The sequence below is a fragment of the Haliotis cracherodii genome, unplaced genomic scaffold (genome assembly GCF_022045235.1).
Source record: "Haliotis cracherodii isolate W230 unplaced genomic scaffold, xgHalCrac1.p SCAF_8, whole genome shotgun sequence".
In the NCBI taxonomy this organism is placed as follows: Eukaryota; Metazoa; Mollusca; class Gastropoda; order Lepetellida; family Haliotidae; genus Haliotis; species Haliotis cracherodii.
Genome location: NW_027266341.1, coordinates 34,257,185 through 34,269,967, shown reverse-complemented (window position 1 = coordinate 34,269,967; position 12,783 = coordinate 34,257,185). Strand labels below are relative to the sequence as shown.

The 12,783-nt window shown below is 40.9% G+C and overlaps 1 protein-coding gene across 1 annotated transcript in view; it reads left to right on the top strand.

The window, feature by feature from the left end:
* The window catches only part of LOC139450634 (bridge-like lipid transfer protein family member 1), a 92,042-nt gene extending 82,144 nt beyond the window's left edge, over positions 1-9,898 (top strand). The window contains exons 60-65 of the mRNA XM_071232420.1: positions 212-466; positions 1,579-1,779; positions 2,159-2,335; positions 3,235-3,363; positions 4,591-4,735; positions 5,535-9,898. Coding sequence (XP_071088521.1) covers positions 212-466; positions 1,579-1,779; positions 2,159-2,335; positions 3,235-3,363; positions 4,591-4,735; positions 5,535-5,748 — 1,121 coding nt within the window. The 3' untranslated portion in view covers positions 5,749-9,898. The remainder of the gene's footprint in view (positions 1-211; positions 467-1,578; positions 1,780-2,158; positions 2,336-3,234; positions 3,364-4,590; positions 4,736-5,534) is intronic.
* Positions 9,899-12,783: the final 2,885 nt, after the last annotated feature.

Here is a 12,783-nt window from a genome sequence, read left to right as displayed (position 1 = left end):
ACAATCCAGTGATTGCCATCATGAGCATCGATCCATACAATTGGGATACGATGACATGCATCAACCAAGTCATTGAGCCTGACCACCCAATCCCGTTAGTCGCCTCTTACGACGAGCATAGTCGCCTTTTATAGCAAGCATGTGTGGCTGAAGACCTGTTCTACCCCGCATCGTCATGGGTATCATGTCATGTCTGTCCCCCTTGTTACAGTTTTATCCGAGCTGCGGCACCACCGACACTGGCAGGGGGCGCTGGAGCAGCTGGTGGGGTGCAACTTCCGCATGCTGCCGCAGATTCTGCCCAGCGAGGGGATGATCCTCGGGGGCACCGTCACGCTGCAGGGGGAGAACCTGTCACTCGCCTCATTCCACGGCATCAACTTCAGATCCAAGTCCTGGGCCATCTTCAATATCCGAGAGCCGTACATCTATTTCTCCACGGAGGCGCAAAAAACACCAGACAGAGGTAGGAAGGATTCTCTGTAAGATGACATGCTCTGACTTTGATTATAATGTCGCCACATGTCAGGTGGATCAAGCGACGGGGTCCTCGGGGAAATGTAGTATGTTGTAAGCAGTAAAATTGACTGAGAGAGGATTTTGATATTTTGGACCCCTCACCTTTTAAAATGCTGGATCTGCCCTTATATGTGGTACAATTTCAGATTTTGAGTACTTTTCAGAAAAGATGTTTCCTCAATAAGTACATTTATACACTTCTTAGTACAATCTATGCATGTGGCTTGAAAGCACTCTCAGAACAGTGATCTATGCCACCACCTATTGAAGCAACATTATCACCAATCCTGAACACTTCAAGCCTCCTCCCACCCATTTAGCTTCAAAACATCAAGTCACAAAACTTCGTAAAAACTCAACACCATTTCAAGTCGCCATTAGCCACAAAGCCTTAAGAGACATCACACATTTAAACATTACAATTTTATATGTCACATTAAACAACATCACACCTTTGAACCAAGTCACACATTTAAACCAATCACACCTATAAACCCCATCAAACCTTTTAAGTAACATCCTACATTTAAACAACTCCAAACATAGTGAACATGTTATGCCTTTAGACCTTAATTTGTCAACCAGTGGCTAGGATCAAAACAATGAAACCTAAGTCTACTATCTACATTTACCTCAAACCCCATCTAACTTCTAGACATGTATGTTCAAATGTGCTCATGGATATCACCAAAGTGGTTAAAGTCTTAGACCTGCGTCTCTTCATGCAGGCTTTTCTTTCATCATGATGAACCCAACTCACTCACTCACTCACTCACTCACTCTCTCTCTCTCTCTCACTCACTCACTCACTCACACTCACTCACTCACTCACTCACTCACTCACTCTCTCACTCACTCACTCACACTCACTCACTCACTCACTCACTCACTCACTCACTCACTCACACTCACTCACTCACTCACTCACTCACTCACTCTCACTCACTCACTCTCTCTCTCTCTCACTCACTCACTCACTCACTCAATCACCCACCCACCCACCCACACTCACTACTCACTCACTCACTCACTCACTCACTCACTCACTGTTGGCTGCAGGTACCCATGTAGTCCAGGACCTCACCTTCATCATCGGCCACAAGTTGACGAAGGGAGGCACGTCCAGCCAGCCGCCCCCCAACAGCTCCGCTCCACACATGGCAACCATTTGCAAAGTGTCGCGGGGTCACTACGTTCCTCAACAGTTCACCAGTGTCCAGGAGTGGTTCAACTACGCATTCTTCTCCTCCGACATGAAAGGTACGCTCCACTTGAATTATGATTTACTTCAGATTTTGTTTCCATGAAATGGGGCACTGGTGGCCAAGTCATCTAAGGTGCCTCAGTTGGCTGTGCAGAGTTGTGTCCCTTGGGCACGCCACAAACCGATAATTGTGGGTTTGAATTCCACTTTGTCCCGATGTTTCTTGCACTATAACTGTGCTTGTGGGTTTCACCAAAGTGGTAAACACCTGAGACCTCCATCACTTTTGGCTTTCTTCCCACATTAAGCTGACTTGCTGTGATATAACTGGAATACTGTTCAAAGCAGTGTTAAACCCAACTCACTCACTCCTTGAAACAAGTGACGTAAAGCCCGAAGCATTGTCACATCAAACTCCCTGGTTCATCTTTGCAGAAATAGATTCTTTCCCAAGTGTACGACGTGAACACTGTGAGAGTCCGACTGAGCACCGCAAGTCTCGCAAGCCCCAGGCCTACAACCATGAGTCCGAGATGATCTTTGCCTTCCCCTCGCTGTACATGAACCTCAAGACATTCCACTACCAGGGGGAGCATGAGCCCCAGAATGATGGTGAGTACAGGGGATGGGCTACACAGGGTGTTAGGGGGACTATCTTCCTCTGAATTGAAAGCCAGTTTGGTTCAGTCTGTAAACATGTTCCTTATATAATGTAAACCCTACTCCTTGGGACACTTACATTAAGGGACAGAGACACACTTATAGGTGCTAATGTTTTTCGATGAATTACAATATTGACACTTTTAACTGAAATTACTTGGGTTGAAACAAAACTATACATGTTTGTGGACATGGGCTTTCGGTAGTTTAATAAAGAGAAAAAGAAAAATTATGCTGTCAATGCTACTTGAAGTTACAAACTGCGGAGATCGATCCCCGTCTGTGTCATACCGTAAGATGTTAAACTATGGTATTTGTTGTTACCCTACCTAAACAAGGACTCAGAGTCAGTATACTGTGTCTTATTGGGATATTCATTTTAAACTGTGGCATGGTATCTCAGTGGGCCAAGACTATAACATCGGCATTAGTCCGTACTAGTACAAGCAGCCACACACACAGACATGCATGCACATCGCTATATAAGTGCAATAATCTTAGACGCTACGTTAAACCCTATTTCACCTCACCATTAGTTCAGAGTAGTACAAGCAGCCACACACACAAACACTTGCACGCACATCGCTGTATAAGTGTAATTATCATGGATGTGACATTAAACTCCATGTCATCTCACCATTAGTCCGGACTTGTACAAGAAGCTGCACACACACGTGCATGCACATCGCTATATAAATGCAATAATTTTGGACGCAACGTTAAACCCCATTACCTGATGTTACAATCTGCTTCAATGTCTTCCTCTCAATATGGGATATAAGATAAACAGTTTACCTGCTTAGATATATGTGTCACTGTAAGAGATGACCATCAAGATGGACACATTGCAGATCCAAGGCCGGTGGTTGAAAGCAGCTTTGTGACCGAGTTCTATGACCACATCTTCGTCGCCATGGATGCCGAGGTCATCCTCTTCCTCCATGACCTTGTGTCCTCGTACATCAAGGAAAAGGACAAAGGTTTGTACAGTCAGTGATCCCAGTCCCTGCCACCTCGCCACTGTGCTAGGTCATGTGTCTGTGCCAGTGTCAGTCAATGTCAGTCAGAACCGTGGAGATCTGGGATAGAATAAGTCTGCAGCAACCCATGCTTGCCATAAAAGGTGACTATGCTTGTCGTAAGAGGTGACTAACGGGATCGGATGGTCAGGCTCGCTGACTTGGCTGGAATATTGCTGAGTGCGGCATTAAACAACAAACAAACAGTGTCAGTCAACATCAGCAGTGAATTAAATAACTGAATTCTAGCACTGTAAAATTTAATTTTGTAACTTATCCTGCATTTTACTCCTTGTGGTCAGCACCCCTCCCTAGGAGTCGGTCTCAGGGAGGTTGGTAGTTTCCTTACTGCTTGCCTTTGCCCCTATTTCTGCCACTAAAAGTCTGTAATGTGATGGCCGTGATGTCATCACTTTCGTTGTCGAGTGGGCACTATGTGATGGGATTGGCTGCACAACTAGTTGGAGCAACTTCTTCTTCAGCTGGGCCTCATACAGCTTCGTCTTTCTGTAAAAAAAAACAGCAGTAAATGCATTAAGAAGTAATGCATTATAAGTATACAAAAATATAAAATATCTAGATTTTACATGTTTCTTTGATTGCCAAAGCTATCCTGTAATTATTTAAGATACTACCAGCGAATTTAGTTACAAAAGATGACCACGAGTTCTTCCACTGTGAAGAATAAGTATAGTGTTGAAAGCCGGTAGGACATCACCCCCAAAATTACAAGAATTTGTACTTCACTAGGAAAGTCTGATCCTAAATATAACATTTGTTACTTTTGACCACTTTGCATTGTCTATTCATAGCTTTGGCCTTCGGAGCTGTGCCAATTTACACTTGTCAGAGGGGTTCACAAAGTATGTGATCTAGACAACCATTTGTCTGGAAGCCTCAGTGGCTGAGTGGGTTTAGATTGCTGACTGTGTGTGCTAGTGATTAGGTGCCTTACTCTGAAAGTGTTGGTTCAAACTCCAGATGGGATACCACCCACAAAAGTACCAGAATTTGTACTTTAATATATAGTTTGTGAATCCAAAATGGCAGGTAAGGTTTCATATGAGACACTCTTCAGATATATCAAACTAATTTCAACAAGTGCTAGGAGTATGTTATGACCGTGTTTCACTACGGTATGAGATGTCTGTCTTCAACTCTTATGATAGTATTTCTTGTTGGTCACAGGTGCCCGGTCATCCTATGGTCAGGCCTCTAAGGCCGCCAAGGCCACTGACCCAGACAAGAAGAAGTTAACAGACCCAACAGAAGCCTTGAAGCAGGACTACCGAGACTTCCACTGCAAGACCTGGCAGCTCGAGCCAACAGTTCGGTAAGCAGATCATGCAAACTCTTCGCACTTTGGTTCCTTGTTTGGTAGTTGGATGTGGTCACTGTTGTGTTGATATTCAGGACAAGTTTGTTTTTTGGTTGTTTTTTTTGTTTTTTTGTTGTTGTTTTGGGGTTTTTTTTATCCTAATTGCGTGGATCGATGCTCATGATATTAATCACTGGATCGTCTGGTCAAGACTCAATTATTTACAGACCACCCTCATATAGCTGGAATATTGCTGAGTGTGACGTAAAACAACAAACAAACCAAATCAAACCAAACAAGTTTTTTTGTGCCCAGGAACCTGTTCCTCAAAGCTCTCTTAGTGTTAAGTTGGCCGTAACTCCCATAATTTATCATAGGCTTATGATCTACGTAGCACTAAGATCACTTTGTGGGACAGGGCCCTGGACAAGATACTTAATAGAATAAGACATCTTGATAGCCTCTGTGGCAGAAATACTGCTTGTGCAAGACCCATGTTTTTTCTTGTTTTTGTGGATGTTTTTGGTCAATATCTCAATATGCAGCAGGCACTTGTGAAGAATATAAATGTCTGATTTTAAGTTACTATCGTATACACAACTCTGGAAATTATTACTTGACTATAAACATCAAGGAATAAGATGTTCAGAATAACAACATACCATATTTTCAATCAAACACTCTAGAACAAATTTACTTTGCTAAATGGAGAACAGGCTTATCAGATGAACCAGAAAATAACATTGATCTGACCTCAAATAAGAATTACATGCGTATACATGATACTAAAATTTCAAACAAAATTTGTTTTCAGATTGCTGCACTGGGCCAGCAAGCAGATCGACCCAGTTGGTGTGGACTTTGTTCTGCAGAAGCTAGGCTTCTCTCACGCCAGGGTGACCATCCCCAAGTGGATGCAGAGAGGAGTGATGGACCCCCTTGACAAGATTCTGTCCATGCTCGTCAACAGCCTTGTTGTGGCGCTAAAGGACCAGCAGGATCGGGATGTTGTTGACGATGTAGACTGAGAGAGGGGTGTTGTATCACATCTATGCTGGGCAACAGACAGCCTTATGGTGGCTCTGACTGATCAGCATGACCCGGTATCGGAGCATGACCCGGTATCGGAGCATGACCCGGTATCGGAGTATGACCCGGTATCGGAGTATGACCCGGTATCGGAGTATGACCCGGTATCGGAGCATGACCCGGTATCGGAGCATGACCCGGTATCGGAGCATGACCCGGTATCGGAGCATGACCCGGTATCGGAGTACGACCCGGTATCGGAGTATGACCCGTTATCAGAGCATGACCCGGTATCGGAGTGTGATATGGTTTCAGACAACGTGAAGATGTTTTGAAATATCAACACTGTCCCAACACGACAACTTCAGTCAGGAAACTTTGGTAACCTCTAACCTGGAATCTCAAATTGCCTAGAAGTGGGGGAGATTATTAATCCATAACCTACACAGATTCCTCTGGGAAGGAATAGTTTGGTTATTTGGAGGTTCTCCTTGGGATATGTCAGTTTGATAACCAGTGTGAACTTCAGTTAATTGTCTATCAGTAGAGACACCAACAGCAGTGGTAGAGACATGGAAGGTTTTGTAAACTTTCTACTGTTACTCAATGTCAATACCATTATAGAAACTACATGCCCTCCCTGCACAAACTAGCCTTAGGGCACATGGGTGTGTCCAGATAGACCTACTTCTAGCCACTGACTTCATTTTATACTAATCATGATCTGAAATTGAACATAAGATGTGAAAATATAGGAGTATATCTTAGTTTCTCTTTTGTGTATAACCAAGATATACCATATTCACTGTAATAAGTGCCCTCGGTGCTTAAAGAATTTATTGAGGGTTGATTAATATCATACACAAGTTAAGTTTATTTTCAGAGGTCAAGCGGTAAAGAACAAATTTAGTTCAAAGTCAATAAAACTAAACTTTTTCAATAATAATTACTTGACAATTATATAACCCTTCTACTCCACGATGTTTTCTGTCATATATGCTGTAATATATGGATTGACGTGTAAACAATTATACAGGGGCAGTCGTGTAAACAATATTGTAGGGACTGTCGTGTAACATAGACTTACGACAGTTGTAGCACAACAACTGCTTCGTGAAACAGAACCCTATATTGTTGAATGCGAACATATCAGTATTTAATTGGTCCTGTGATACTGTGACTATCCATAAGCAATGTACTAGCATTAGATGACAATCAAATACTTGCGAGGAGGTGAAATCTCATCAATGTCCATGTGATGTTGAATTATAATCCAACAACGTGTAGATGTTGAAAGTTGAATGTATTCCTCACAGTCAGGCCTGGTGTTGCCGAGTGTCGTGTGAAGTAGCTTGTTCTAGATAGAGTTTTATAGTGCCGATTTGTTTCCATCAACATCATGACATTCCATAATGCCCAAGTCGGTTGTTTAAATAAGCTTGGGGTAAAGCTTGGGATATGTTCCAGTTAAAGACTCGACACAGCTGTAGGGTAGCCCTGTCCTGACTAAATCCATTTTGTCAGTTATGAATGCTGTTATTTTCTGCAGAATTCCATGGGTTTTGTGGATAGTAATGGACACTTGTTCGGAGGGGGTATTGGGGTGGGGGGACGACAGACTAGGTGTACAACCGTCTTCTGTCGTCTTCTGTCGTTATATTACTTTCTTATTGCTATGAGCGGCTATGAAAAAAATATTGATATGGAAAGGTTTACATTTGTATTGGGATATTTTCACACATACAGACTGACATGGTCAAAACTACATCAGGCTATTTACACATTGAGGGGGCAGTAGGGTGCACACATGCAGTGAAGATCACCGCTACATTCACACATCAGCCAGGAACGTGTCATCTACCCAATCAATTACTTCAAAGACATGTCCAACAGACTGCATGCATACGTTCACACATCAGCCAGGTACATCGTTTCATCACATCTACACAATCAATTACTTGTGGTTCACCCATGAAACCAAGGCCCCAGACACAGATGCCCACATGGTCACCATGCATACAGCTCATTCATTGTGTCGCTTGCCATCATCTGGCTTTAATATTGCCAAGTGGCGTACACTCACTCTGACAATAACCAAACCATACACTCTGTAACTGGGGTGTAATACTCTCCTGAATCGGTTCCTGATTTCCCAGCTTCCTTTCCCAGCATTCATCAGTGTTCCTGGCATGGAATTCATGGAGTACATGTTTTTAGTACATGTGTACCTTTCACAATATCAGGTCCTATTAAAATATTTGATGAAAAAATTAAGGCAAAATTTCAGATGAATATTGTTCATAAAGTGAATGAGCTAGGAATACAGTAATCCTGTTTTTCTCAGGAATGTGTTTAACTTGGTCCCATCTGCATTATTCCCAGTTATTCTAAGCTCAGTTAGAAATTTTCATTGTTTTATGATTTACAAATTTTGTTGAGATGTTCTATCACATAATTCTTTATGACCTATAGTTACATTTCATACTCAGTTTTATTGTGTAGCTTGGGGATGGCCAGGAAGATGTTTTCATTCCATTGTTGATTTTGTATATATATATATATATATTATTTAATTTCTTTACCTCTTTCATGAGACAATGTTTTTTTGTGTCTTTTTCTTAATTGTTTAGAGGACAAAACTAAGGGGTTAAATATTATATAAACGATTTCAGTTTTGGGTTGGATTTTTAATTAGTTCTATTTTCATTTTGTCATACAATGTAATAATATTTTCATAACTTTGAATCTGTATGTTTCACTTTGATTTAAACTTAATTATAATTGATAATTATTTTTTAAGTTCATATTTAAATATATTGTATTTGTAGTTTTATTTGTTGTAAGATATATATGCACATATGGATTTGGATTTCCTAATGAGGGGTGGCGTAGTCATTGTTGCCAACTGTCCTGAATTTATTTTTTTGTTACAAATTTCCTGCTTAATATGAAAATAAGATTTCTTCCTTATTTCATACGAATGACATGCCAATCTACTAGAACAAAATAACAAGAACAACATTTTCATAGACATCTTAAAGAGAGAGTCAATATTTAGCCATACTCTGTTTGCTTGTTTAACGGCTGGTATAAAGTTGATGGGAATCACATGCCTGTATTGTACATTAGGGCTTTGGTGTCTTGACCAAAATGTAACAAAATACTGATTGTAATTTGGGAAAGTTGGCAGCTATGAGTAATCATTTCGCTTTGAATTTGATGAATGTTGCCATCAGGTTCTGTGATATGCTTTTGTTCCAGAAACTTTGATATGCAGACAGAATAACTGCACAACATATCCATTACAAGATTCTATTGCAGAGCTGATGTTTAAAATCAGTTTTATAATGAGTAATTGTAAATAAGACCATTTTGTACATAGATGCATGGAAAAGCTGTAAGCTAACATTATATACTGAATAAAATTCTTATATTATTGCTCTCAAACTGATCTGCATGATCGATATGACATTCAGTACAGTGTCGGGAGCTGTTGTCATGGCAACAGAAGATTGAGTGTCGTGAGTGATATGTTCAACAGATGTTACAGGGTTTTAGTCATGAGCGAGAAACATGTAGATCTTACTTTTATCTACCTTTATATGTATATATATTAATCCAACATGTTAACTCAGTATTCACCTGATCAAGGGGCAAGAAGTAGCCCTGAAACATTGTTACAAACAATAAAGTAGTTATCCATAAAAGTTGGACGTCTTCATGTGATTGTATATAGGTAGTGCAGAATGAGAGACATGTATCACTGATAGATACTAATTGTAGATACAGCTTTTTGGAAGAGGAGGGATGCATCTATGGGGGCAATTTGTATCATGTAGTCAAGTAATTTTGATAACATCACAAAATTTGTTATAGTGTTGTAATATGTTTACACTTAATATGCTTAATAATACCAAGCATAAACTTCCATGTGTATATATCAGATTTGGGGACAAGAAGGGAGACAACTCTGCTTATTGTAAGGCTTGTAGCTCAAAAATGCCATCAAACTAACAACACTTCTACTTATGTTATTTTACAGCATGGATCGATGCTCTTTCTATCAATGACTGAGTGTGTGGTCTAGATGTGATCATTTACCCACTGCTGTGATATAGCTGGAATATTGCGGACTCCAGCAACTAACTTTCACCCACCTGATGGGGGGGGGGGGGAGGGTCTGTGTGGGGGGCACAGGGTGGCACTTGTTATGTGAATCCACAATATTCACCTATTTTAGACTTTTTGTGTGATTTAAAGGAAACTAAACATCTCTACCAACAATTTTTGTTACCATATTGCCATGTACTGTATGCATGTATATAGTGTATAACCTGTGTGTGTTGTTGATGACAGAGTTCCGTCTCGCTGCAAATAGCTGCAAGATGCTGATATGCTGCCTTAATCAATCACTCAGTGAGAAATGGTGCCAACCTGAATGTAGCATTACAATGTACATTGCAATTGTTTTGATGATTTGTGGGCAAGTGTAATGACGTCTGTGAAACCAATATGGTATCACATGCAGTGTTTGAAAAATGTGATATCTGTTAGCTGTGAAATCCTAGCTATGTACTGCTCAGCTTTACTTACTGATGGGTGTCTGATAATAAAAGCAGAGAAGTCCATAGCTATGATTCCACAGCTAGATATTTATTTTATCAATGGTGAAAACTGTGAGTTGACATGAGCCGTCTCAGGCTGGAGTGTTGGATGTAGTTTCATTACTGCTTGGTGATTATGTAATTTACATTTCCAGTAAGTTGATTTATTTCTTTCTTTCACATTTGTTTCCATTTCATAATACATTTTAGTTGAACTGTTTAGGAAATACAGTATTTTGTTCTGACAAAAGGAGGATAGAGCCATATACTCCTCAAAAATTGAATAACACCTGATTTTTTCATGTTACTACTGTTAATCTTTTGAGTTTTATATATTGATTATGACATATCATCACAATTTGAATTGATTCTAGTACAAGTATTGAAAGATTAGTATGAACAGGTAATGTTCAGTAAGCTAAAATATCAATAATTGGTTCTGGTACTTTTGAAAATTTGATGTGGCCAAATGACATATTTATCTATAGTTTTAAAAGGTTTTAGCCTAACAATGTCCTGTGTGGTCCCATCATGTAAAGTGTTAACTTGTGTCCATCAACACATGCTTATTGATAGATAGATATGCACACGATTGATGAATTTACTTGATATGATTTTCCATTGAATAAAATATATGCATAGAATATCTCATAAGTGTTGTTATTGTCGTCAAATACCAGCCCAACACCCATGAATACATCGTCTAAACTTCACGGGTTTGAATACACTACGCTCAGGTTTGTAAACACTAACCTGTCTTACAATGAAATATATGCAGCAATGTAAACACTGACTTGCACCCATGAGAGCATGTAATGTAAGTGTGACAGTAAGCTGGCACTTTATCACTGAATATAATAAGCTGGACAAGACAGTCGAACGCCAGAGAAACAATAGAGCAAGCAAGCAAAGGTGAATGTGAAATTGTCATAGTGCAGCTTGAACTGGAACTAAGACTTAGTAATGGAAAAAAAAGCTGAAATACACTTGACAATACACATAATCACATACACTGTACGGCAGGGTGTTCACTAATGCCTACATCCACTAATGCCCACAGTCTACAATAAACAAAGTCATGCACCAGTGATTTTCAGTGACACCTGCTATCAGTGCTACCCAACCTCTAACTGGACAAGTCCCCTTTAGTGGAATAATGCCTATAGGCGACAAAGGACAGAAAATTGTATGAAGTCACTTTTTATTTCACATTGCCATAACACTAACAGTAATAATTTATGATTTCTGCATCATTGCATTAGTTCTTATAGTATACACCAGCTGATTTCTTATATCAGTACATGGACAGAATAGCAGTGTACACTGATTTCTGATTTCAATCATCATACAGTTCTTTATGAGAGTTTCAGCAAACGTCCTGCAGCATCTAGAAACTGAAGAGGTGACTTTCTGTGATGGACCAAGTCATCTTTCAGACGTTGGATCCTCTGGTCAACATAGACTCGCTTGCGGGGTGGAGGACGTGCACCATGGATATACTGGGCAATCTTGTTCCTTTCTGTTTTCTCTAGCTTCTGAAGGACTCTCACAAGGCAGTCGATGTTGGGGTGGGCTCGCTGAACAGTCTTGTTAAGGTGGGCATGCCACCATTCAAGGTGGTTGTTGCTTCGAGGACCAAAGTTGGTGTGGTGATTCCAAATACCAGCACGGAACATGGCATTGTCGTCGACCCAATTATTCACCATGTAGTCCTTGAATGCCGTGATCTGGGGCGTATCAGGGGCATCCTCCATTGCATCGAGCCAGGATTGTTGAACCATGTTGACTGGTAGCAGTGGTAGTGCAGCAGCACGTCTGACAAGGTTGTGGATGTCTAGATTGTCTCTGTACTGATTGACCATCTCCAAATGTTGAACCTTCTTCCACACTGACGGCGTATAGTGGAAGAAGCACCCCCTGATGTCTGTACCAGGCAACTCCTCCTCGACAGCTTGCATCACAGCAACTTCCAAGTCAGTCTGTATTACTAGTGGCTGTAGAGGACCCCCTGTGATCTGCATCACTGTCTCCTTAAGCTTCTGAAGGAGTCTGACATATGTGGATCTCTGGCGATTGGGCAGAAAACAAAAGATCAGACTGTGTCATCTTGGATCCAACTAACCCATGCACCATGTACAACTGATTCCACAGGGCTGGAGCAGAATAAAACGTTCCATCCATATATAAAGTGTCCAACTGCTGAACAGGGTGAAGGTGGTCTTCGGTGGCAAAGCAAATAATCTTCTCATCATCACCATCGTTGACGCACATAATGGGTCTGCCGTCCAAGGTCTCCTGCCAGGTACCCAGGAGCTGAGCTTGTGCCAGTGACTGCGAGAGGGCTGGAATAGTCTTCCTATGCTGCTTGTAGAGACCACTTCTCTTTGTATAGAAGGATGGAAATACTGCAGCTGCATCTTCTTCCAGTGT